This window comes from Nicotiana tomentosiformis, chromosome 4 (genome assembly GCF_000390325.3).
Source record: "Nicotiana tomentosiformis chromosome 4, ASM39032v3, whole genome shotgun sequence".
Classification (NCBI taxonomy): domain Eukaryota; kingdom Viridiplantae; phylum Streptophyta; class Magnoliopsida; order Solanales; family Solanaceae; genus Nicotiana; species Nicotiana tomentosiformis.
In genome coordinates this window covers 2,091,348-2,116,688 of record NC_090815.1, presented here as the reverse complement: position 1 = coordinate 2,116,688, position 25,341 = coordinate 2,091,348, and the positions used below count along the sequence as shown (strand labels likewise).

The 25,341-nt window shown below is 36.8% G+C and overlaps 2 protein-coding genes across 3 annotated transcripts; both read right to left on the bottom strand.

Annotated features, from left to right (window-relative positions):
• Nucleotides 1–7,684: 7,684 nt before the first annotated feature.
• On the bottom strand, nucleotides 7,685–9,471 carry LOC104095794 (zeatin O-glucosyltransferase-like). Its single transcript, XM_009602004.4, has one exon. The coding sequence runs from the start codon at nucleotides 9,359–9,361 to the stop codon at nucleotides 7,958–7,960; it is 1,404 nt and encodes a 467-aa protein (XP_009600299.1). The 5' UTR covers nucleotides 9,362–9,471; the 3' UTR covers nucleotides 7,685–7,957.
• A 690-nt stretch (nucleotides 9,472–10,161) lies between these two features.
• Nucleotides 10,162–22,064, bottom strand: LOC104095793 (nuclear pore complex protein NUP93A-like). Of its 2 annotated transcripts, none has more exons than XM_009602000.4 (15): nucleotides 21,889–22,064; nucleotides 21,547–21,638; nucleotides 20,871–20,937; nucleotides 20,244–20,306; nucleotides 18,003–18,092; nucleotides 17,505–17,774; nucleotides 16,497–16,592; nucleotides 16,264–16,398; nucleotides 15,854–15,907; nucleotides 15,619–15,702; nucleotides 14,659–14,745; nucleotides 13,682–14,581; nucleotides 12,391–12,572; nucleotides 11,972–12,263; nucleotides 10,162–10,682 (listed from the first exon to the last, which is right to left on the bottom strand). In XM_009602000.4, exons 1-15 carry the CDS (start codon nucleotides 21,988–21,990, stop codon nucleotides 10,605–10,607), a joined length of 2,592 nt encoding a protein of 863 aa, XP_009600295.1. In that variant the 5' UTR covers nucleotides 21,991–22,064; the 3' UTR covers nucleotides 10,162–10,604. The 2 variants fall into 2 exon arrangements, with proteins under 2 accessions (XP_009600295.1, XP_009600297.1); XM_009602002.4 differs by having other exon boundaries at nucleotides 20,244–20,303; nucleotides 21,889–22,063.
• Nucleotides 22,065–25,341: the final 3,277 nt, after the last annotated feature.

The window sequence follows — 25,341 nt, the reverse complement described above, 5'->3', positions numbered from 1 at the left end:
GATATGTTGATAGTTTCCAAAAGTCAAGAGGAAATTGAGAAGTTGAAGATTCAACTAAGAAAGGAGTTTGAGATGAAGGATTTAGGTGAGGCGAAGAAAATTCTTGGCATGGAGATAAAAAGAGATAGACATTCAAAGAAACTCTATCTATCTCAGAAAGAATACTTGAAGAAAGTAATAGATCGATTTAGCATGAATGAGAACACGAAGTTGGTTAGCACTCCTCTTGCTCCTCACTTTAAGCTTAGTGCTGTTATGTCGCCGAAGAATGAAGCTGAACAAGAGTATATGTCAAGAGTGCCATATGCGAATGCCGTTGGTAGCTTGATGTATGCAATGGTTTGCACAAGATCTGATATTTCACATGCTATCGGAGTTGTAAGCAGGTATATGCATGATCCAGGAAAGGAGCATTGGCAAGCTGTGAAATGGATTCTACGGCATATTTGTAATATTGTAGATGTTGGGTTGATTTTTGAGCAGGAAGATAGTCAGTATCTGGTTGGATATTGTGACTCGGATTATGCGGGTGATTTGGACAAGCGTAGATCAACTACTGGTTATGTTTTCACTATTGCAAATGCACCAGTTAGTTGGAAGTCTACTTTGCAGTCAACGGTTGCTTTGTCTACTATTGAGGCAGAGTACATGGCAATTACGGAGGCTGTAAAGGAGGCAATTTGGCTTCAAGGGTTGCTTAGAGATCTTGGTATTGGTCAAGAAAACATCACACTATTTTGTGATAGTCAGAGTGCTATCCAATTAGCAAAGAACCAAGTTTATCATGCAAGGACGAAGCACATTGGTGTTTGATATCACTTTGTACGAGATATTATAGAAGAAGGTGGAGTCATGGTGCAGAAAATTCGGACTACAAACAACCTTGCCGATATGCTAACAAAAGTAGTGACTGCGATCAAGTTTCAACATTGTTTGAACTTGATCAATATTGTTGAACTTTGAAGATTGGAGTTGAAGACACAATCAAAATTTAATCAGTAAGAGAAAATTGCAAAAGTGAAATCTTGCCAAGGTGGAGATTTGTTGAATTTTGACAAGATTAATGTGAACTAGTGTGAACATTTGAAGCCTCCTTTTAGGAAGAAATTGGTAGATGCATTTTTCATGCATCTACATTGCATGTTCACACTTAATATGATGTCATGCATGACATTATTAAGGCCATTTCTCTTCTATAAATAGCAAGGGTTTTGTTCATTTGTAAACATCTCTCACTTGCCTTCTTATCTCCTAAGGCATTTGAATCTTCTTTCTCTCTTGTAGTATTTCACTTGTATTTTTGGAGTGAAATAAATTTGAGTTGATTGTGTCCGAGGACTAGGCAAAAAAATTAAATTTTGCCGAACCTCGTTAATTTCTGGTGTTCATTTTATTATTGTCTCATTTACTATTTATTAGCTACCTTTAGATATAGTAGTTGTGATTTAATCACTCTCTATATAATCGACTTCCGTAACACATAAGAGGAGATTAACCAGGCAAGTTGGAGAAGTTGGTTAAGATGGCCTTGAGCTTGAAATGGAACTATGACTACAGCTACTTCATCTTGTTTCACCAGTCTACATAACTAACCACATAAATAACATCACCAACATTTTGTACAATTCCCTCAATTCTAAGGCCATGACAATTTTCAGTAGAATCTCTACATTATTTGATTCTTGGGTACAATTTTTGGCATGTGTTTCTCCTGAAAACTGATCAATCATGAACAGGGGCGGAGCTAGAGTATAATTTTTAGGTTCAGCTAAACCTACTAGCTTTGGTTCAAACCCTGTATTTGTCTTAAGAAATTCATTGGATATGTATAAATTATTAATGTAGAACATAATAACTTAAAAAAATTATAATCATGAACCCATAAACTTCAAATTATGGCTCGGGCATGTGATTCTCGAGTACTGAAAACTGATCAATTATGAACAAGGGCGGAGCTAGAATATAGCTTTCGGGTTTGACCAAATCCAGTAACTTTAATTCAAATTATGTATTTGTCTTGAGAAATCTATTAAATATATATAAATTATTAGTTTAGAATCCAATAACTTAATAGGACTCAAATTCCAAACCCAAATTTAATAGGAATTCCACATCCATTGCTCTTGCTCAGCTCCTTGCATTACTAATCACCTTAAAGGTTCGACTACCAAACTATGAGTTTTCCAAATTAAGACATGTCAAGTTTTCCTTGGATCGGCATGCCCTTCAAAAACTATATATAAGTCAACATCAAGTTGCTTTTGTTGAAATTGTCAAAAGTCCCACATCGGTGGATGACAATTTTGAATGGGAATTTCACCCTATAAAAGGAGGCCTAATGTTTAGGATTTAGGTACACCTCTCATTTGCCTTTTGTTATCTTCTTAAGGCATTTGTATCTTCTCTCTTTAGTATTATTTCACTTGTAATTTTGGAGTGGAATAAAATATTGATTGTGTCCGAGAAAGTAGGCAAAATTGGCCGAACCTCGTAAATTCTGGTGTTCTTTTATTGTTGTCTTATTGTCTTGTTTATTATTTAGTGGTTGTCATAATTTTTGGTATATTAGTTGTGACTCATTCACACTATATACATTTGCCTTTCGCAACAATTGGTATCAGAGCCAAGGTATTGTCTAAGTATGCTATGTGGTTGCAGCATAGACTGATCTTCCACATCAGAAAAGATCTATCTTGGTAACTGAGTCAAGGTTCTGTCTAAGTATGCTCTGTGGTTGCAGCTTAGTCTGATCTTCCACACCAGAAAGGAAATAATCTTGATTTGTGTCGTCAGCTACTAAATAATATTTGTGTCAAAATGGGAGACGATAAACAAGAAGAATCTACATCAAGTGTCAATAATACGTCATCGTTGGCATCTTCGCTTATGACAAGAATTGTGTCAAATGCGAAATTTGCGGTAGAAATTTTTGACGGGTCAGGACATTTTGGGATGTGGCAAGGCGAGGTTCTAGATGTTCTTTTTCAACAAGGGCTAGATCTTGCCATTGAAGAAAAGAAGCCAGATGTTATTGGAGAAGAAGATTGGAAAATTATCAATCGTGTTGCTTGCGGTACCATTCGATCCTACCTTGCTAGAGAGCAGAAATATCCATACACAAAGGAAACTTCTGCAAGTAAATTATGGAAAGCACTGGAGGATAAATTTTTGAAGAAAAACAGTCAAAATAAATTGTATATGAAGAAGAGACTGTTTCGCTTCACCTATGTTCCTGGTACCACAATGAATGAACATATCACCAGTTTCAATAAGTTGGTCACAGATTTGCAAAATATGAAAGCAATTTTTGATGACGGTGACTTGGCCTTGATGTTGTTGGGGTCACTTCCTAATGAGTACGAGCACCTTGAAACTACTCTACTCCATGAAAATGACAAAATTTCTCTCATAGAAGTTTGTTCGGCTTTGTACAGCTATGAACAAAGAAAGGGAGAAAAACAGAAGGGCGGAGAAGGAGAAGCACTAATTGTGAGGGGTCGTCCTCAAAATCAAACGAGGACTAAGAAGGGAAGATCCAAGTCGAGATCTAGACCCAGCAAAGATGAATGTGCCTTTTGTCGAGAAAAGGGGCACTGGAAGAAAGACTGTCCGAAGTTGAAGAATAAGGCCAGACATAACAATGGAAAGGCCATTATGGATTCAAATGTAGCTGATTGTGATGATTCAGACTTCTCATTAGTTACAACAGAGTTATCAACATCATCAGACATATCGTGGTAGTACAGTTATTGGGATAGCGACAGTGACATCCAGTGATGACAAAGAGGCAGAAGCAACCATGCTATGGCACATGCGCTTGGGACATGCTGGAGGGAAATCCTTGAAAGCTCTATCTAATCAAGGATTGTTAAAAGGCGTAAAGACTTGCAACTTGGAGTTTTGCGAGCATTGTGTCAAAGGAAAATAGACAAGGGTTAAATTTGGTACAGCGATCCATAATACTAAAGGCATTTTGGATTATGTACACTCTGATGTTTGGGGTTCTTCCAAAACACCTTCATTGGGTGGGAAGCACTATTTTGTAACCTTTGTTGATGATTTTTCCCGAAGAGTGTGGGTGTATACAATGAAGAGGAAAGATGAAGTGTTGGGAATTTTTCTCAAATGGAAGACGATGGTGGAGAATCAAACAGGCAGGAGGATCAAGTGTATTCGCACAGACAATGAAGGTGAATACAAAAATGATCATTTCAATAAGGTCTTTGAAAATGATGGCATCGTCCGACACTTCATTGTCATATATACACCACAACAGAATGGAGTGGCAGAACGTATGAACCGGACTTTACTGGAGAAGGTACGGTGTATGTTGTCCAATGCTGGCTTGGGCAAAGAATTTTGGGCTGAGGCAATTACATATGCATGCCACCTCATTAATCGTCTACCATCTGCTGCCATTGATGGCAAGACACCATTTGAAAAATGGTATGGAAAACCTGCTGTAGATTATGACTCTTTGCACGTGTTTGGCTCAATTGCATACTATCATGTGAAAGAGTCAAAATTGGATCCGAGAGCAAAGAAGGCTATATTTATGGGGATTACTTCTGGAGTCAAAGGATACCGCTTATGGTATCCAGAGACAAGGAATATTATATTCAGCAGAGATGTTACCTTTGATGAATCTGCCATAACAGATAAGGTGACAGTTGAAGATGTCAAACAAACTGGTGGTGCATCAAAGCAGGTGGAGTTTGAGGAAAAATTTATTTTTCCTACACAAGAAGCAGAGGAGGAAACTCATGAAGATTACCCTCTGGAAGAAAAGCCAGTAGAGAGGGATATTCCAATTCAGGAACCTTGACAACAACTTGAATCAATAGCAACTAGCAGGCCAAAAAGGACAATAACGAAACCTGTTCGTCTCATAGAGACGGTTGCTTGCGCAACCTCAATTGTAGCTGATGGTGTTCCTACCACTTATAAAGATGCAATCCAAAGTTCAGAAGAAAATAAGTGGAGGATTGCCATGAATGAAGAAATGCAGTCCCTTCATCAGAATCATACATGGAAATTGGCCAATCTCCCGAAGGGAAAGAAAACAATTGGGTGCAAATGGGTATTTGCAAAGAAAGAAGGATTTTCTAACCAAGAAAATGTTCGCTACAAAGCAAGATTGGTGGCCAAAGGATATGCTCAGAAGGAGGGAATTGATTACAATGAAGTATTTTCTCCAGTTGTAAAACATTCCTCCATTAGAATTATGTTGGCTTTGGTAGCACAGTTGGATTTGGAACTAGTTCAGATAGATGTAAAAACTGCATTTTTACATGGAAACTTGGAGGAGGAAATCTACATGAATCAGCTAGAAGGATTCAAAGTTGCTGGAAAAGAAAATATGGTATGCAAACTTGAAAAATCGTTGTACGGATTGAAACAATCTTCTAGACAATGGTACAAGCGATTTGACAAGTTTATGTTGCGGCAAGGGTACAAGAGAAGCAAATACGATCATTGTGTGTATTTGCACAAACTTAATGATGGTTCCTTTGTATATCTTCTCCTATATGTTGATGATATGTTGATAACTTCCAAGAATTCAGAAGAAATTGATAAGTTGAAGATTCAACTGAAGGAGGAGTTCGAGATGAAGGATCTGGGTGAGGCAAAGAAAATTCTTGGCATGGAGATAATAAGAGATAGACGTTCAAAGAAACTCTGTTTATCTCAGAAAGAATCTTTAAAGAGAGTACTACAGCGTTTTGGCATAGATAAGAAGACTAAGCCAATTAGTACGCCACTTGCTCCCCATTTTAAGCTAAGTACTACTATGTCGCCAAAGGATGAAACTGAACAGGAGTATATGTCAAGGGTACCATACGCAAATGTTGTTGGTAGCTTGATGTATGCAATGGTTTGTACGAGACCTGACATTTCACAAGCCGTTGGAGTTATTAGCAGATATATGCATAATCCAGGAAAGGAGCATTGGCAAGCTGTGAAATGGATTCTACGGTATATTCATAGTACTGTAGATGTTGGGTTAGTTTTTGAGCAGGAAGGCAATCGGTCTGTAGTTGGATATTGTGACTCAGATTTTGCGGGTGATCTGGACAAACGAAGGTCAACTACTGGTTATGTGTTTACTTTTGCAAAGGCACCAGTTAGTTGGAAGTCTACTTTGCAGTCAACAGTTGCTTTGTCTACAACAGAGGCAGAGTACATGGCTATTACGGAGGCTGTGAAGGAGGCAATTTGGCTTCAGGGGTTGCTAAAGGAGCTTGGTATTGAACAAAAAAATATTACAATTTTTTGTGATAGTCAAAGTGCTATTCAATTAGCGAAGAACCAAGTTTATCATGCAAGGACGAAGCACATTGATGTTCGGTATCATTTCGTACGAGAAATCATAGAAGAAGGTGGAGTCACGGTGAAGAAAATTCATACTACGGAGAACCCTGCTGATATGCTGACAAAAGTGGTGACTGCGGTCAAGTTTCAACATTGTTTGGATTTGATCAACATTGTTGAACACTAAAGATTGAAGATGAAGACACAACCAAAATTTGTTATTGAGAGAAAATTGAAGATGTGGAATTTTGCCAAGGTGGAGATTTGTTGAAATTGGCAAAAGTACCACATCGGTGGATGACAATTTTGAATGAGAATTTCACCCTATAAAAGGAGGCCTAATGTTTAGGATTTAAATACACCTCTCATTTGCCTTTTATCTTCTTAAGGCATTTGTATCTTCTCTCTTTAGTATTATTTCACTTGTAATTTTGGAGTGGAATAAAATATTGATTGTGTCCGAGGAAGTAGGCAAAATTGGCCGAACCTCGTAAATTCTGGTGTTCTTTTATTGTTGTCTTATTGTCTTGTTTATTATTTAGTGGTTGTCATAATTTTTGGTATAGTAGTTGTGACTCATTCACACTATATACATTTGGCTTCCGCAACAATTGGTATCAGAGCCAAGGTACTGTCTAAGTATGCTCTGTGGTTGCAGCATAGTCTGATCTTCCACATCAGAAAAGATCTATCTTGGTAACTGAGTCAAGGTTCTGTCTGAGTATGCTCTGTGGTTGCAGCTTAGTCTGATCTTCCACACCAGAAAGGAAATAATCTTGATTTGTGTCGTCAGCTACTAAATAATATTTGTGTCAAAATGGGAGACAGTAAACAAGAAGAATCTACATCAAGTGTCAATAATACGTCATCGTTGGCATCTTCGCTTATGACAAGAATTGTGTCAAATGCGAAATTTGCGGTAGAAATTTTTGACGGGTCAGGACATTTTGGGATGTGGCAAGGCGAGGTTCTAGATGTTCTTTTTCAACAAGGGCTAGATCTTGCCATTGAAGAAAAGAAGCCAGATGTTATTGGAGAAGAAGATTGGAAAATTATCAATCGTGTTGCTTGCGGTACCATTCGATCCTACCTTGCTAGAGAGCAGAAATATCCATACACAAAGGAAACTTCTGCAAGTAAATTATGGAAAGCACTGGAGGATAAATTTTTGAAGAAAAACAGTCAAAATAAAACCGAAGTTATTATGGTTCGGTTTTGGTTATTAAAATCATAAACCGAAAACCGAATTAACCGAACTGAAATTCTACAAAACCGAACCGACCGATGTCCACCCTCACCACATACTTTTCTTGCCATATCTCCCAATTTTTATCATATAATTGGTCCTTTCTTATTGTGACAAGGTGAAAGGTACAATAATTTAGCATGCTTTATTTTACATACAACTTTTACAGGTAGCGGGTCTGCCAAAATATAAACAATCATCCAAGAGTTACAAAAGCCAAAACAGTACACAGCAATCCACAAACAAAATCTTTTTTCATAAAATATTTCTATGTAGGACATAAACAAACAAACAAACAACAACTACTCGGTAAAATATCATTAGTGGGACCTGGGGAGGTTAGTGTGTACGCAAACATTACCCCTATCTCGAAGGAGTAGAGAGGTTTTTTCCAAAAGTCTATCTTGTGATATGAGCAATGAAAGAATCCAACTCCAGTTGAGAAGAACCCCCTTTCTCTCTGGACTGCCTTACTGCTGCTCCTAATTCTTCTGCCCTTTTTCTAAAATCATCGCCTTCTTCTGATGCCATGAACTTACTCACAACATTTTCAATGGTGGATGCACACACTAGCTCCTCGCGTTTCTCCCACTCCCTAACAAGCACGCCTATTTTCAGTATTTCCGTCACAAAAAAGGCATTAATTGGTTGCTCAGAATGTATAGGCCAAGCAACTATTGGCACTCCCATAGTAATACTCTCTATGCAAGAATTCCAACCACAATGACTCATGAATCCACCTGTCGATGAATGAGCCAAGATTTCTAGTTGTGGCGCCCATTCTCTAACAACTAACCCGACCCCTTTTACTCTTTCTTCAAACCCTTCTGGTAACTCAAATCTTCTATCTTCCCCTTTAAATATATCTCCTCTATCGGCATCTCTCAACACCCATATAAACTTTTGTTCACTTCGCTCTAATCCCATCGCGAGCTCCATGATTTCCTTATCAGAAAATGTAGTCGACGATCCAAAAGATACATAAAGAACTGATCTTGGAAGTTGGTTGTCAAGCCAATCTAAACATACGTTTCTCTTATTTGATACAAGATCTAGTTTAGTAGGTAGAATCGGTCCGATTGCCCATTGCTTCTTGTTTTGTGTACTAGCAAATTTTGCCATCAAATCAAGAAAAGTACCTTCAAGTACTTTGTTTGAGTTGTATAAATCACCAGATCTAATATCTCTATACTCAAGTTGAAAAGCTACTAACTTGTTAATCTCTTCAGGTGCATCTGCTTCAAGTGAAGGTAACTTTTCAAGTAATTCATCTTCAAGTGGAATAGGCATTCCCTTAGGTATGCAAATGAAACTACAATACATAAAGAAAACAGAAACACAGTTAAATATATAGGACTCTACATTATGCAAAGAAGAAACATCCTGAACATTATATGACATTAGAACATCATGAACAACGATAACTCGTCTTGATTTAGACGAAACATCTCGAAGGAAAGAAGCAATAGGCTTGCGCAGAAGCTTAGAATTAGCATCATAGGATGGGAAAAGTTGAGATGGGAATTTGCTCAAGGCATTAGGATCAGGTGTAGGGGAAGCAAAATCAGGAGTTGGGAGATCATGGAAATGGATTTTGGCTATGTCTGAAGGATTTAAGGCGTTGGCTCGAACCCGAGCTTGAAGATTATGTGTAGCTGAACCAACATAGTATACTGGAAGTTTATAGGATGAAGCGAATATACAGGCAAGTTGGAGAAGTTGATTGAGATGGCTTTGAGCTGGAAATGGAACCAAGACTATAGCTATTTCATGGTTTGCAAGATTTTCATTGCTGCTATCCATATGGAGAATACAAGTTTGAGAATTTGAATTGAAGTATACAGAGGAGTTTGATTGCCTTTTTATAAAGTTTGTATTGGAATGGTTTTATATACAAATATAAACAGCTTACTTTATTAGACTAATCTTCTTGTCACGATACAAAGATGCACATGAAGAATGACGTATATCATTACGTCATGTAAAAAATAAATTTTAATCAATTGGATGAGAAATGAAGTTGACTCATTTGACTGCCGTGCACTCCAAGTTCATTTATGCATGCATCTGTTGATAGGTAAGGTATTATACATTCTCTTTTCGCTTAACTAGTAAAGTTGGTGTCTTGCGACCTTGTTCAAACCGTGAAAACAGTTTTACCGTGAAAACAGTTTTTTGTACTAATATAAGGTAAGACTGCGTACAATAGACCATTGTGATCCAATCTTTCCCGGACCCCGCGCATAGCGGGAGCTTAGTGCATCGAACTTTTTTTTTTTTTGGTCTAAGACACACTACTTCGGTGCTGGACTAGTCTTAGACACACTCTGGGGAAACATTTGGTCTTATAGAAAAATTTCCCGTATAACAGGAATTTATCTACAAGCTCAAGGGTAAAACTATGTATTAAGCCTTTTTTGTACATTGAAAGCCATCTTATAGTTTATTTTTCCATTGAAAGCCACCTAATAAGGATGTGTTGATCTTTTTTTAACTTATTTTATTTTTTAACTTTAACTGTTCTTCCGTCAAAGTAAAGTGGTTGCTATGATCAAGACAAGATTCAAAGAAAAATGTCTATCATACTTTTATATGCCGTGTGCTTATCAAGAAATGATTAATCTATAGAACTTCCAATCCTCAAATATAGCGTCTGTGTTAAACTGCCAGGGTTCTAGTGTCTTTGTCATTGCACAGAACACTTAACAGACAACACAATTCATAACAAAGAACCTGTTACACTAACACTGAAGTACTAGAAAAATTTGCAACCAACGCACTGGCAAGACTTGCATCTGAGATCAAAAGGAGAGAACAAATCCTGACTGTCTTGCCAGATTGCCATTGTGGACATTACATATCGATCCAAGCAAATCTGTCGAGATCCATTTACCAAATTACACCTAGAAGATGTAAAGACCAAGCAAATACATTCTGGATGTACGGCTATCACCATTTCGACAGGACTTGGCATGTACAACCATCTCTGTACAATATTGAGCATCTAAAGTTAACCACGCACAGACCAACTGGTATTTCTTCAGCTTCACAAACTGCGAGCAACCTTTTCATACAGATCACGAGGCCAATTCTGATTCATATTGTTTGCGAGGAAGTTTGCAATCTGCAGAACCAAATTCACATCAAGTTCATAAGATGTTCTTGTTAATTAAAAGTGATGTAACTTAATAAATGAGAAGTCCAATTACTGATCCAAATATTGTACAACATCATCAAAACTCAAAAGACCATCATCTTGAGTAAAACTAATTTTTTAAAACTAAAGAAAAAACACTAACTAAAGGGAGTAAAGAACCTGCTGTATAACATGAGAGATTAAAGAACAAATTCTCACAGATGCATTAGATAACATCGTAAGAAATAAACATTGTATTAGATGCTTTCTATCTGACTTAGTCAATGACATTCAAAAGCAAAAATACACTGTAAACACTCTGTTGATGGCAGGACTTATAAGCAATCTATAAACAGATATTATTACATCTAAATAAGAGAAAGACATTCCAGCTCACTCGTTCATTCAGTAATTAGACATCAAGTACGATATAAATGGTTAGAAGTTGGTTGAACTGTACCCAATATGAACACAAAACAGAGGCAAAAACGTGTTCTTAGATTCTAGCTGGACACTTGAAGAGAATATTATGTTACATACAAATTACTTTTTTGATAGATACATCTAATACACTCCTTCCATTCAATTTTCTTTAACCAAGTTGCTATTCAAAGAGTCTTGGGAAGCCAGAAAATAAAAAACAAGGTGAAGAGAAATTTATGACGGATCCACTATTCAAAAGAAATGCATGACAGATCCACCTCATCTCGCCTGAATCCAAGCTGTCATTTTATCTAAAACCATACAAAAATAGGCTGACAAAAGTAAAAACATAGAAAGCTGCCTTCACTACACAACTTCAGTTAAAATCCCATTGCCCAACATGTTCCATTTATTTACAGCCTAATATGCTGTACTCCACCCAACAAATCAAGCAGCCCCAAAGGCACATGCATAAGAAAATTTTAGCTGGCAGCGACCCTAGTCACAACCTCAGAATATAATTCGCTCAACTCATTTCATTGGATATTGAATACAAAACCACCTCAGATTAAATCAAAGGATGTGCTCCCCAATTGTGTCTTGCCTATTAAGAGTGAATCAAGCAATGACGGCAAGGAAAAAACACTTGGGAAAAGTGAGAGTCATGAAGGACAAGCACACAACATAACTGGAAGTAATAAACAAAGTGAGCATAAATCCAAAGGGCACCTATAAGAATTTATAATCATATTGCACTACATTCATAGTCAACGGTAAATAGGAGCAGAGCCACTGAGCAAAGAGCAACCAAAGACAAAATGGATGAGAATGAACATGTATGCTTTAAGATTTACCTTGTCCCTTAAAGCACGAAGTGACCCATCAGTATCTCTAACATTCTCCAGGCAATGAAGCGCAACTTTTAGGAGGTCTGGTACACAAACTTGGACATGGTGAGACAATTTTTTAAAGACATCTGTGGCGAAATCTGGCGTCCTTGGATCCAAAGGAAGGAATGGGAGCTTAGCCACTTCCTTTATAGCATCCAAGTGATTCCCAAGTCTTGCAAGCTTATGAATAGATAGCACAGCCTCCAGCTGTCTTAGAACAATTTGTTGCGCCAACACATTCTCTCTCTCTTGGGGACTGCACAAAAGGATGAGATTAGGCTTCCATTCCAGAACAGTTACGAGGCATTCAAAAAATAATTATAAGAAATGATTTATAGCCGCATCGAAATAATGTTTGACCACCAGCCAATTCTGCATATTACCTGATGTCGGGGTAATATTTAAACATATCCAGGATCTCATTTCCTGAAAGAATGAGCCCAGATATCCGGCTATCCCCATCCAACCTTCCACGTGCCAAGGCACATATTGCATCAGAAAGGCACTTGTTTATCGTATCCAATGCAGCTGAAAATGCCCCCACTCTCTTTTGAATCTCTATGGACTAAAAAATGTTAAAAGCACACAAAATTCACGAACTGATAAGTACATTATACCACAGAAGAGAGAAGGGAAGGGGCTGGAGCATAGAGATAAGAAGACAAACTTGATTAGTGAAAATAGTAAACAATTAACTGGAAGATAAAAATTAAAGAACTTTAGAAACACTCATACAAGGAAATGTTATAGCAGCTTTATTTCATGCACAATAATGTGCATTTGGATCTACATTAGCTTTCCATGTGTTCATCAGAACTCGTCAAAATTTTGGACAGGTGAAGTAACAGAAATAAAGGTGATCATAAATTTAGAACTGCAAATGAACCACCTTGAGGATTTAATTCGCATTTGGTAATGAAGGAAGAAAAGTGTTACAAAAGTTAACCTTCCTCAATTGAAAGAGGAAAAGAAAGCATGGGGCAATAATATCTTTTTCCCATCAAGTTATATATGAAAAGGGGCAAAAAACTGTCGCATAGGAGAAGGTATGAAAACAAAACTTCCATGCAGAAGTTCTGAAAACATGAAGAAGACAGCAGCACAAGTTAGCCCAGCAACATTTTGGCCTTTTTTCCACGAAAGAGAAGATTTGTTCAAAATGAACGAGAGTAGCAATCAATTGACCAGTTATCCTTCAGTAGGACAAAGGATCCACGTTGCATTCGGGGCTATCCCCAATTTCACATTTTGCAACTTCAGATTCAGCCAACTGGGATGATTTCTATTACTTGGCCTCTTTTCATTAACCAAGTACAAAAAGATTCACTACTACGACATGGTCAAGAATCCTTAAGCAGAATATGCCTAAAGCTCAAGACCACCATGGTTATGATGAAAGCATAGAAAGGAGAAAATTGTCTGTCTACAGATAGATCAACAGAAAGTACATGACAAGACATTCGCTGAGCACAACAATTGCCCAAGAAAAGAAGACTTCAAATCAAGCCCGAAAAAAGGATTTCATGCTACAGTACATAAGAGATAATCAATTGTCATTGAATGGAGAAAGGAACACTTATTGATTATTAAGACTTATCTCGAACTGCACACGTTAGAGCAATAAGTTTGAAACTTGGTTATGTCACTAAGTAAAAGGAAGAAAGAAAAGCTTACCTTGTCATAAAGCCCCGCATCCTGATACTGCCGAGCAGCGTCCAGCAGAAACTGTTGTCTTGTCTTTTCATCTGTTAAAAACCTTCCAAGTTGACCTTCTTCTCCAGTACCCCTTGGACCAAGTAAAATATCAATACCACCATCTCGCGACAAAAGCTCTGTAAGAAGTTGCTTCAACATTGAGCTCCTTTGCCTTTGCTGATCCATATTACCACGTCCACTCCATGACAACTGCCCACCACCAACTGCTGCTGCTGCTTGCACATAGTATTCCAATGCCATTACCATATCACCATGACGCAGGTAAAATGATCCATACTGCCTAATTATGCTAGAAGCTTCAGCAAAAGCATCCATGGCCCCAGATTTTTGCCCTAACCCTGTACCTTCAGAGAGGACTCCATAATCTGCCAACACAATAGCCATATGAGCAGCATCTACATTATATCCTTCATCTCCCATATCCTTGGACAAATAAAGGACGGCTGGAAGTAGCTGGATGCTTAAAAGTAAAACATACGGATAAACCAAAGGATCCTTTCCATTCTTAGTGTAGTGTGATGGCTCAAACTTGTTTAGGTAAGCTTGCAAATCATCCAAAGTGTAAGGTGCCAACCCCTCATTTAGGACAACAGAAGACCTGACAGGACTCTCACGTACAGCAGATAATTTGAACCACAAGAAATCCTCTATAGTAGAGAAAAGTGTAGGGAATTCTCGAACAAATCTGTCAATTTGCCTACGGGAACCAGATATTATGGTGTAGAGTAGCAACTTTTTCTTATCGTACATTGGTCGACCTGCTCGATCACCCAACCTTAACATCTTCTCACATTCTTCTGAAGCAATTGCTGCTGTCTCTGCTGATACCATGCCTCCACTGGAAATCCACTCTGTCAGCTGCAATAAACAGGGACTGTTAAAATTAAAGATGAATGGATAACATATACGAAATATGAAATCGAGAGACCACATACCAGAGGAGCAAACTGGTGGGACATGCGAGATAGTTGGGCAATCTCTTTTGCTTCATTGTAGTAGCCAGTTCTCAAGCAAAAGTATATCTATTTTAAGATGGAATAAACCGAATCAGTTTGATGATTTGATCTATACATTTTCTTGGTAAAGTTAAATGTGCAGTTAAAAGTTCAAGTTGTTCCAAAACATGGTAAAGCAGCAAAAATGCACATTTTATAATAGGAGCAATACCTTCTACTCGTATTTACTTTCTTCTACTACTACCATGTTGCTAGATTGATAGTAAATTATGAAAATCTAAAATGACGAAAATAGCAGAAGTTTAGAGCAGAGAAACTATATAAACTTTTTCAGCTGGTCGAAGCAAGAGGTATAACAAATACCAACTATGCATTTAAGATTGTCGAATAATCATAAGCCAGCAAATATTGGAAGGAAAGCATCTAAAGACAAAAACGGTTGCTAAGAAAATATAAGAGAAAAGAAAAGACCCCCCTAGTTAATTCAAGAAATTGTTAGATAAATTAAATCTCAAACAACACTAAGATCCTGAAGGAAAATAACACCAGCCAGCTCACGAAAAAACAAGAAAGTGAAACTACTCAATTGCACAGAATATAGCCTAACATATATGTTTATAAAAAGAATATGGTCAAATTTCATTTCAAATCACAAGGAGATGATCTAGTTTATTTGATATGCTTCAATTACATGATTTGCAAACCTGAAGGTTTTACACAAGGAATGGCAATTCTTGAAATACAAGAACAAATAAGAATGGAGCTGTAACTTGCACATATGATTAGATTGATTGATCTAAACCATAACTGAAATATCACCTATCAAAAAGGGAAGAAAAGAAAAAGAAAAGAAACCTTAATGGAAACATCTAAAGTTCATAACAAAATGCAAAAGCCTGCATAGTGATGGTTTATGTCATCAGAGTAGAGCATTCAAACCTGCTGCCAGGTGGTATCAACAGGAGGCTGTCTACGGGCATCAACCGCATCAAAATCAAGGACCCCATAGTCCCTTAGACGGATCTGAGGTAGGGAAAAACAATCACGCTAATGCCAGTCATAGAAAATGAAAACCAATCTCCACAATGCTATAACTATGGAAAATGATATATGCAAGCCTCCTAAAACGAAGATTGCAGATAATAATGACATTCTGAAGAGATGCCAAACTAACCCTGAGAAAGGCGCGGATTCTCTGCAAATTACCAACAGCACCACCAAGTGCGGCCTACAATAGTCGGCAGGACCTCAGTTATCAGTAATGTCAATTTAAATCAAATTGGCAACAAATAGTGACAAGCCGAAGAAACCGTTCTCCCCGCACCCCCCCCACCCAAAATGAAGAAAAACCAAGAAGACAGAATTTTCCTTTCATTTTTTTTGTTGGGGGGGGGGGGGGGGTGAGGGTAAGAATAAAACAGAATGTTGAAAAGGACCAAAAGAGACTTCATACACACTCAAAGTAACAAGATATCCTTCAGTCAATTTGAAAAATCCAATTAACAGTACATTAAATAGATTGCAGAGCATGTAGTCAACCAAAGAAATGCTTATCAAATGACAACACCAGCCCCAATACATTACCTGAGCAGGATGAGCTTGAATTGTTTCCATGACATACTTCTCGTGACCCCATTCTAGGTGGCGTCTAGCTCCAATTACCAAGGACATTTTCTTTGAAATATTATGTTGGAAAGCTGGATCTTCACCCATCAATGCCTATCATTAAATTTTGTTAATTGATAACCATTTGCAGATGGAAAATCTAAACAGCATAAGATTAAAAGAGAGATTCAAAGTCAAGTTTGCCACCATACCGACATTAGATGCCAGATCTTCTGAATGCCAACTGACTTCCCACCATATGCATTGAGACCCAAACCCTCAAGAGCATGCTTAAAAGCTGTAGCAGGCTAACAATAATAACAACTAATTAACCAAATACAAAAATTAATTAACCAAATACAATAACACAGTGAAAATTCTTTAAAGTGATTAAGAAGACCATCCAATAAACAAGATCAACATAGTGAAACATCAAATGAACACCAAGAGGAGGCTACCAAATAAAGAGGCCAAAGTGATAGTATGCATGAATTCTTAATTTGAATTATCAAGTATTGGGGTTTATCTAGTTAGTGTCCAACAGCAATATGCAAATACTCCCTCTGTCCCAAAAAGGAAAGACGGGGATTGGTGAACGACGGTCAATGAATGTCATTTTATATGTTCATTTGAGCATCAATTCCTTCATTTTTTTTTGAAAAAATAAATCTTTTTAGAGACAACATAAAAACTACCATAAATCAACTTTACTTATTTTAAAGTACTTTGATATGTTTGAAAAAAACAATTAATCAAAAAACTATGCCTCTTCAAATAGTACAGCATCGTCATATGAAGTAGGACAGGCAGAACATATCATTTTTTTTCTTTTTTGATGAGCAAGCAGAGAGTACAACATTGCGTCTTGTGTACTACAGTATTTCAATCTTGTCTGTGTTCTTTCTTGCATGCTTTTTTTCTAATATACTACTTTATTTGTCCAAGAAAACTACAACATAAGCGATTCAAGTACATTTTTCCCTTTGACTTTTGCTAGATGACTGGGCAGCATTCTTAGAATTTAAGTACTTAGCAACTACTCCCTTTCAAGTCCCCACGTCACAATCTTCATGTTCTTTTAAAGGCGTAACAATTGACATCTTAGTCCTCTGACTACATAATAAAGCAGTACCAGATATAATCACAAAAACTAAATAGAAGAAATACACTGGCTTCACAGGAAGGAGGAACCAAATGAAGAACCAAGACAGGGAACTTACTTTGAAGGGAAAACTACGCTCTCTTGCACTATTGAGATTCTTGACAACTTCTCCATATGCAGCAGCCTTTTTCTCAACAATGGGCCTATTGGCTAATGGTACAGACTCCACGCTAGCTGTACCAGACGAAATCTGAGGGCTATATGTCAAAGACGCTATTTGCCCCTGACGACCACCTAAAGGGCTTGATTCACTGATATTGGTCCTAGGTAAGGTTGAAATTCGGCTTAGGCTCTGGAGGAAGTCCCTTTTTTCCTTCTTCCAGTCGTTCTGTAACAAAGTCCACAATGCAACTAGACCTTAAAATAAGCATAAAAACAAAGGAACCAAATAGATACATATCAAAATCTAGATGGAAAAGAAATATAATAAAAGTAATTGATAGCCTTTTCATGTCGACCTTAAGCAGCAAATGATTGATTCTGATAAGAATCAAAAGATGTAAGCAACTCACACCACAAAGAAGATAACCATATGGAAAGCAGCGGCACAACTAACCTCCAGAACTTTCATCATGTAATCATTGAAATTTTTTAGGTTATCCTTCTGAGCTTCTTGAACAGCAGAGACCATCGCCATTTCATGGATCTGTTTTGTAGCATTCCAAGATTACAACATCAAGCATTATTATCCTTTATCGTATGAAGTAAAATAGAGCAATGCACAAAATATGATGATGCAGTTGGATATTACAAAAGTATCAAACTGACAAAGAACAAAAGATCAAACAGCAGAAGAGGATATGTGATATCCTGAGACGATGATGCATTTCAAGAGAAACAGAAGGTCACCCGTTGAGAATGCTGAAATTTATTCCTTTACTCATTGCTGGGAGGGAAAGAAGACAGCACTAAGTAGAGAATATCCATTTTGAAAGAACTTAAATTAGATTGAGCACAGTGCGCAGAAAAACATCTAAAAGGTCTTGCAAAACACACAAGAAATTTGTGGCTTTTACAAGTACCTTACAACTCCTAAAATCCATAATTAGAAAAACCACAACAACAAGAACAATCTCTCTTTGGTTGCAGGATCTCCTGATCGGGGGAAAAGTGTTATTTCTTTTTGATAAATCAAATTTTGATCATTGATATCGCATCAAGATGGTACCAAAATTATTGCAATGTGAATAAGTGGCTCAACAATCATCTTCTAACATGTTGCACCAAACATCTATGCATAAGGGCATTTTCTCCTTACACCAAACGAAAATATGAAAGAGAAATGACTTTACAACACTGCTAGTTTGCTATCCCTCTCTCCTCAGGAATATTCCCCCTTAACACCACTAATCGTTCCAAAATAATGGACTAAGGTATAATTGGTTGTCACTCTAACAAAGTATCATTCCCTCGTATTTGATGATATCATCCCTCATCTCCACTCCCTCAACATACCATTCTCCCTTCTCCAATTCCCATCCAGCTCATGCAGTCTGACTTTGCTTCTCAATAGAAGTGTTGAAATTGAAACCTAGTTACTGTAACAAAATATCAATCTCTTGTATTCGATGATATCATTTCTCATCTCCAATCCCTAAATGTCACCATTCTCCCTTCTCCAATTCTCATCCAGCTCATGCAGCCTCACTTTGCCTCATGATAGGAGTGTTGACAGACACTGAAACCTAGATAAACGATTTCTTTATTCGACTCATGTCGAAGTGATCTGACATGGGTAAAGACACTTCGTGCAGATTCATCGAAAATACACTTTCAATTAGCAAAAAATTGCATGTAGGCATAGCTGATACCTAAACACACCCATCTCAGTTACATGCCCTTGAAAGAGAACATGTAACATATACTAAACAAGGAAAGACAAAAATAGGACAGTTTCCACATGCTTTCATCCTTCGAATATCCTTCAATAACATTTTAACTCTTCACTATCGAAAGTGTTGTTAGTTAAAAGATTTGGGATTTTCAAGTGCACAGAAGAGTTGTAGAAAAAGTGCATTGAAGAGTGACAATGCTGACACCAATGAGACATAACAATTGGCCCTACCAGACAACTGCATTCTTCTACTTGCTTTGTTGTCAAATGGTTTTTCTGATATCCTAAATTTTTTGTCAGACCCTTCAGGAACATCCGACAAAATTGAAAGAGCATAAAGTGATCAATGACTGGTAAAAATCTAAATCCTACTGCAGCCGACACTTCTTCATGTTGTATTCCAGTCTGTTTTAATATATTTGAAGTTCACTTATTAGCTTATGCTATTAAAATGCATGCGCCAAATCTTGCTACGAGACCCTTAGTATGAGTTTAAACCAAGCATCTCAAATTGAAGTCAAACAATTTTCTCGCACGCCACACTAAATTACACCACTAAATCTAGGAAATATCTTACCTTTCAAATATCACGAGAGCCATTAACAAGGATATAAGGACACCTACAAGCAAAGGCGTGTCCAAGCTAATTCTGCTTTCCTTTTCATTATCTATATCCATATCACCACTTACTTATTCATGATGCTTCTATATTTCACCTCTAGACACTACCTTGCCAGCTAAGTTACCCTATGTGAATCTGCTCATCGTAGTCCTTACTGTTCTAACAATACTTTGATGACCAATCTCCCAAAAGACGGACAGATCAAGTTATACAGTCCATTATTTCTTCTCAAAAAAATGTGAATGAGCAATCCATATGACTTGCCAAAAAATGCAGCATGATAGTAACATCACGGTAGTACTTACACAGAACGTTATCTGCACATTAAAAGATGAATATACCTGTTGCAGATACTCTTCAACAGTTGTTGCCTCCGCAGGGAAAACATCTTCAAATGTCGTCTGCTAAGGGAAGTGAACAGATGAATGGAAAGAAAATGAACAAAAGGTACAATCAGAAAAAAACTGTCAGGGACATTTTTCTAACCCAATTTCACACCAGAACTAATTTAGAATTCAGTAGCAGAAAATGATCCTTTAGATTCTTATTCAAAAAAAAAAGGAAAAAGGAGAAACCCTTATTTTATTCTTATATATTACGAACTACTAATTTTAATTCCAATCTAGTATGCCATTACGATGAGCTAACTCACTCGCATGCAGCAAAAGGACTATAGTCATGCATAGTGCTCACATCCTTCTCAGGGCCTATTTATAAGCACAAAGAGGAGGACAAACAGTTGGCACGACTTAAAGTAAGACTCATACGTACTCACATCTGATGTTGTTGGATAAACATCATCATTAACAAAAAATCTACCAAACCTTTGATTTTTTCATCCATTACCTCAAAATCATTTTATGTAATCATCTTTTATGTGTATAAATTCTCAAAGTGGAGCACTATCAAATATAAGCACTGAATAAATATCAAACTTGCAAAGCTCAAAGTGAGAAGGAAAACTGTACCTTTAACTCAAAAGACTTAAGATCACGAGCAAGCTGCTCTGCGTTGATGCCCTCACGAGCTAGTAGCCTTTCAGAACAAAGGAACAAACAATCAAACAGTGCATAACCTACATTTCCATTAGTCTTAAGTCTCCATATTTCCCACCACTAACCCCTGATCTATTGAAAATGTATGCAAAAAGATTACGAGTACATAAATAAAACTTCAAAAATGTTTTGAAAGAACATGTGGGAATATGAAACTAGCCCTATTTTGGAAACTACAGGAAGGAGGGGAAATAAGGAGATAAAGAGGAAGAGAAATAAGGTTTTATGGGTGAATTTAACCTATGATAGCAGGTTAATTGCTACTTTTACAAGGTTACCAATTTAAGGCTTATTAAGAGATTTACCTATAACTACCTGATAAGTGACTGATTACGTAAATATTCTTTAAACCAGCTGTGCACATAACTTAAAATCTTTAATCTACATTTGAAGCTAGATCGGATATGAATTGATTTTTTTACAAAATACTGATATACAAAAGTACCACAAGTTGCAACTTTACTTTACCAAAATCCTAAAGAATAATGCTAAAACTCATAATCAAATACATCACTTTACAAAAAAAAATGAGGATTTTAAATTAAATTAAAACTAGTACTAATAATGCATGCATAAGAAGTAAATGTACCTGGTCGCAGCAATAGATTGAGAAGGAGCTTCAGTTCTTAGATTTTTAGCCTTCAATTTCTTCGTTAATGCTTCCAATTGATCCAAATTCCTCTAAATATTCCAACAAAAAAATTAGAAAAAAACATTACACATCTTAAACTATCAAAACTACAATAAATATCAAAATTTTAAGAGAAAATAACGATAATCCACACACGTTTTCAAAACATTGAAATTTCGGAATATATTACTCAACAATTTAAACTAATCAAAGCTGTCAATTAACACATTTTCTCCTCCGTTAATAAATATTGAAATTTCAAAAAAAAAAAAAGGAATGAAGGAGTTTTATAAATGGAACCTGAAGAGGAGGGAACTGAGCAGAAGGAGCGGCTTGTTCTAGAAGCTTCGAAGAAGAGTGTAGAAGCTCACTCCACCCACTCATGTCTACATCGTTCGCCATTTTTTTTGCCCTGTGGCTACTGAACTGAGAGAGAGAGAGAGAGAGAGAGAGAGAGAGAGCTGCCCTAATTTGAGCGGTAAAGTTTCTCCTTTTTCTTTAGTTACTCTTTAGTTATTCTCTGCAATCGGGCACACTGTAATATAATGACTGTTTTACCCCTACAGAAATTTTTTTAAGGAGGTCGCAATTTCAACGGGTGACCTTTTTAAAAAAACTTATTTAAAACCGAAAAAAGCATAAAAAGGTCATCCTATTATGAAAATAATTATATTATGAATGTTTATTTATTACTTCGCTATAAATTATCCATTTAGTATTTTATTAAAGTTTATCTACAAGCAACTGATGCAGGCAAGTTGCAAACAGCTCAATGAAATAATTTGCAGCAGCTTCTTATTAAACATGCAGGTTGCAAGCAGCTCATGCAGACAGCTTACAAGCAACTAAAGAAAAGCCTTGTAGTTGCTTCCTGAAAAACCTTGCAGTTGCTTCCTTTCTTCTGTAAATAGAGGAGTTGTCAGTTCATTATGTACATAAGTTTGAATAATATATCAGTTTCTCTCTATACTTGTCTTTACTTTACAGTTTTATTTTATAACACGTTATCAGCACGAGACTCTGCCATCTCGAGAAAATACTTTGAAAGTATTAGAGGTACGAACTTTCTTTTTCTAAATAATGTCAAATCTTTCTAAACTTGAGTTTGTAGCTCTGGATATATCGGGCAAAAGCTACATGTCTTGGGTGCTTGATGCCGAAATTCATCTTGATGCGATGGGTCTGGCAGACGTCATCAAAGATAAAAATCAGGCATCAAACCAAGACCATGTCAAAGCAATGATATTCCTACGTCATCACCTTGATGAGGGCCTGAAAATGGAATATCTTGCTGTTAAAGATCCAGTCATACTGTGGAATAATTTGAAAGATAGATATGACCGCCTGAAGATGATTGTTCTTCCACAGGCACGCTATGATTGGACTCATCTAAAGCTACAAGATTTTAAATCTATCAGTGAGTATAATTCTGCTATGTTCAGAATTATTTCTCAATTGAAACCATGTGGTGATAATATTACTCATCATGATATGTTGGAGAAAACTTTCACCACTTTTCATGCCTCGAATATGCTCCTGCAACAGCAATATCAAGAGATGGGATTTAAAAAGTATTCTGAACTTATTTCACATCTTCTTGTAGTCGAGCAACATAATGGGTTATTAATGAAAAACCATGAAAGCCGACCTATTGGTTTTTGTCCATTCCCTGAAGTGAATGAGACGAACTTCCACCAAGCTAAGCGTGGAAGAGGACATGGCCCCAGTCGTGGTCATAGCCGTGGTCGGGGAGGAAACTCTAATCGTGGTAATAACAATGCACCAAAGAACCCTCCTCACCACGATCAGTGGAAAAGGAAGGAACAAGAGCATGAAGCGGTGCAAGCAACAAAGCCAGAAAATGCATGTTATAGATGTAGAGGAAAAGGGCACTGGTCGCGTACATGTCGTACGCCAAAGCACCCGGTTGAGCTGTATCAAGCCTCCCTGAAGAAGACAGAGAAAAATGCTGAAGCAAATTTTATTTCTGAAGATAATTTAGACTTTATGTATTTGGATGTAGCTGATTATTTTGCACTCCCAGAAGGAGAAACAAGTCATGCGGTCGGTAGTGAATATGTAGAAATGTAAATATTTTAATTTTTGTTGTTTGTAGTAGATAGTATGGTTATGTAATTGTTATACATAAATAAAAGTTATGCTTTGATAATAATGTTTACTATCATATTTATTTTGTTTATGTCATTTTGAAGAATATGGATAATCCTCAAATTATGTTTGGATCAAAGACCAATCGTGAAGATATTAGTGTAATTGATAGTGGAATAACTCATGCCATATTCAAAGATCAGAAATACATTTCTTATTTGCACAAGGAAAAAGCAAATATTTCTACAATTTCTGGTAATATAAGTTTGATTGAAGGCTCCGGAAGAGCTATTGTATTTCTGTCTAAGGGAACAAACTTATTATAGGCAATGCACTATTCTCCTCTAAGTCCCAAATAAACTTGTTGAGTTTTATAGATATCCGCCGAAATGGGTATCATGTTGAGACAATAGATGAAATGAACGTGGAATATCTTTGTATTACAAAGAATATTTCTGGTTAGAAATGCGTTGTAGAAAAGTTACCAACTTGATCTTCTGGCTTATACTATTCAAAGATTAGTACAGTTGAAGCACGCTCTATCGTAAACCAGAAGTTTACTGATTCAAATACTTTTGTGCTTTGGCATGGCCGTTTGGGCCATCATGGATCAATAATGATGAGACGAATTACTGAAAATTCGAGTGAGCATCCATTACAGAACCTGAAGATTCTTACAAATGATGAATTTTCTTGTGATGCTTGTTATCAAGGCAAAATGATCACTAGACAATCACCAATGAAGATTGGCATTGAGTCCCCTACCTTTTTAGAACGTATACATGGGGATATTATGGACCTATTCACCCACCAAATGGGTTGTTTAGATATTTTATGGTCCTAATAGATGCATCTTCAAGATGATCTCATGTTTGCCTACTATCATCTCGCAACTTGGCATTTGCAAAGTTATTAGCCCAAATAATTTGATTAAGGATACAATTCCCAGATTATCTTATAAAGGCTATTCACCTTGATAATGCTGGAGAATTCTCATCTCAAGCTTTTGATAATTACTATCTATCAGTTAGAATAAAAGTTGAACATCCTGTAGATTATGTTCATACTCAAAATGGTCTTGCAGAGTCATTTATTAAACGGCTGAAATTGATAGCAAGACCACTACTTATGAAAACAAAATTGTCCATTGCTATTTGGGGCCATGCTATATTGTACACATCATCACTTATCCGTCTCAGACTAACACATTATAATAAATATTCTCTGTCACAATTAGTTTTTGATCATGAACCAAATATTGCCTACGAATTTTTGGATGTGTTGTATATGTGCCAGTAGCACCACCACAGTGCAGTAAGATGGGCCCCCAAAGAAGGTTAGGAATATATATTGGGTTTGAATCACCCTCTATTATTCGCTATCTTGAACTAATGACGGGAGATTTATTTACTGCTCGATTTGCAGATTGTCGATTTGATGAAATAAATTTCCCACAATTAGGGGGAGAAAAAGGGAATCAAAAGAGAAATTATGTGAAGAGTTTCATCATTATCTCATTTTGATTCACGTACCCCTATATGTAATCAGGAGGTCCAGAAGATCATCCATTTACAAAATATAGCAAATCAAATACCAGACGCGTTTACTGATTTGAAAAGGATAACTAAGTCACATATCCCTGCA

Bases quoted from the DNA above. Each gene is read 5' to 3' on its own strand.
- LOC104095794 (XM_009602004.4), bottom strand. From the start codon at position 9,361: ATGGATAGCAGCAATGAAAATCTTGCAAACCATGAAATAGCTATAGTC.
- LOC104095793 (XM_009602000.4), bottom strand. From the start codon at position 21,990: ATGGCGAACGATGTAGACATGAGTGGGTGGAGTGAGCTTCTACACTCT. The intron at 17,775-18,002 runs GTTAGTTGTGCC...ACTTTGTTACAG, and splicing joins ACATGATGAAAGTTCTGGAG to AACGACTGGAAGAAGGAAAA. The intron at 15,908-16,263 runs GTAATGTATTGG...CGACTATTGTAG, and splicing joins TTCAAGCTCATCCTGCTCAG to GCCGCACTTGGTGGTGCTGT.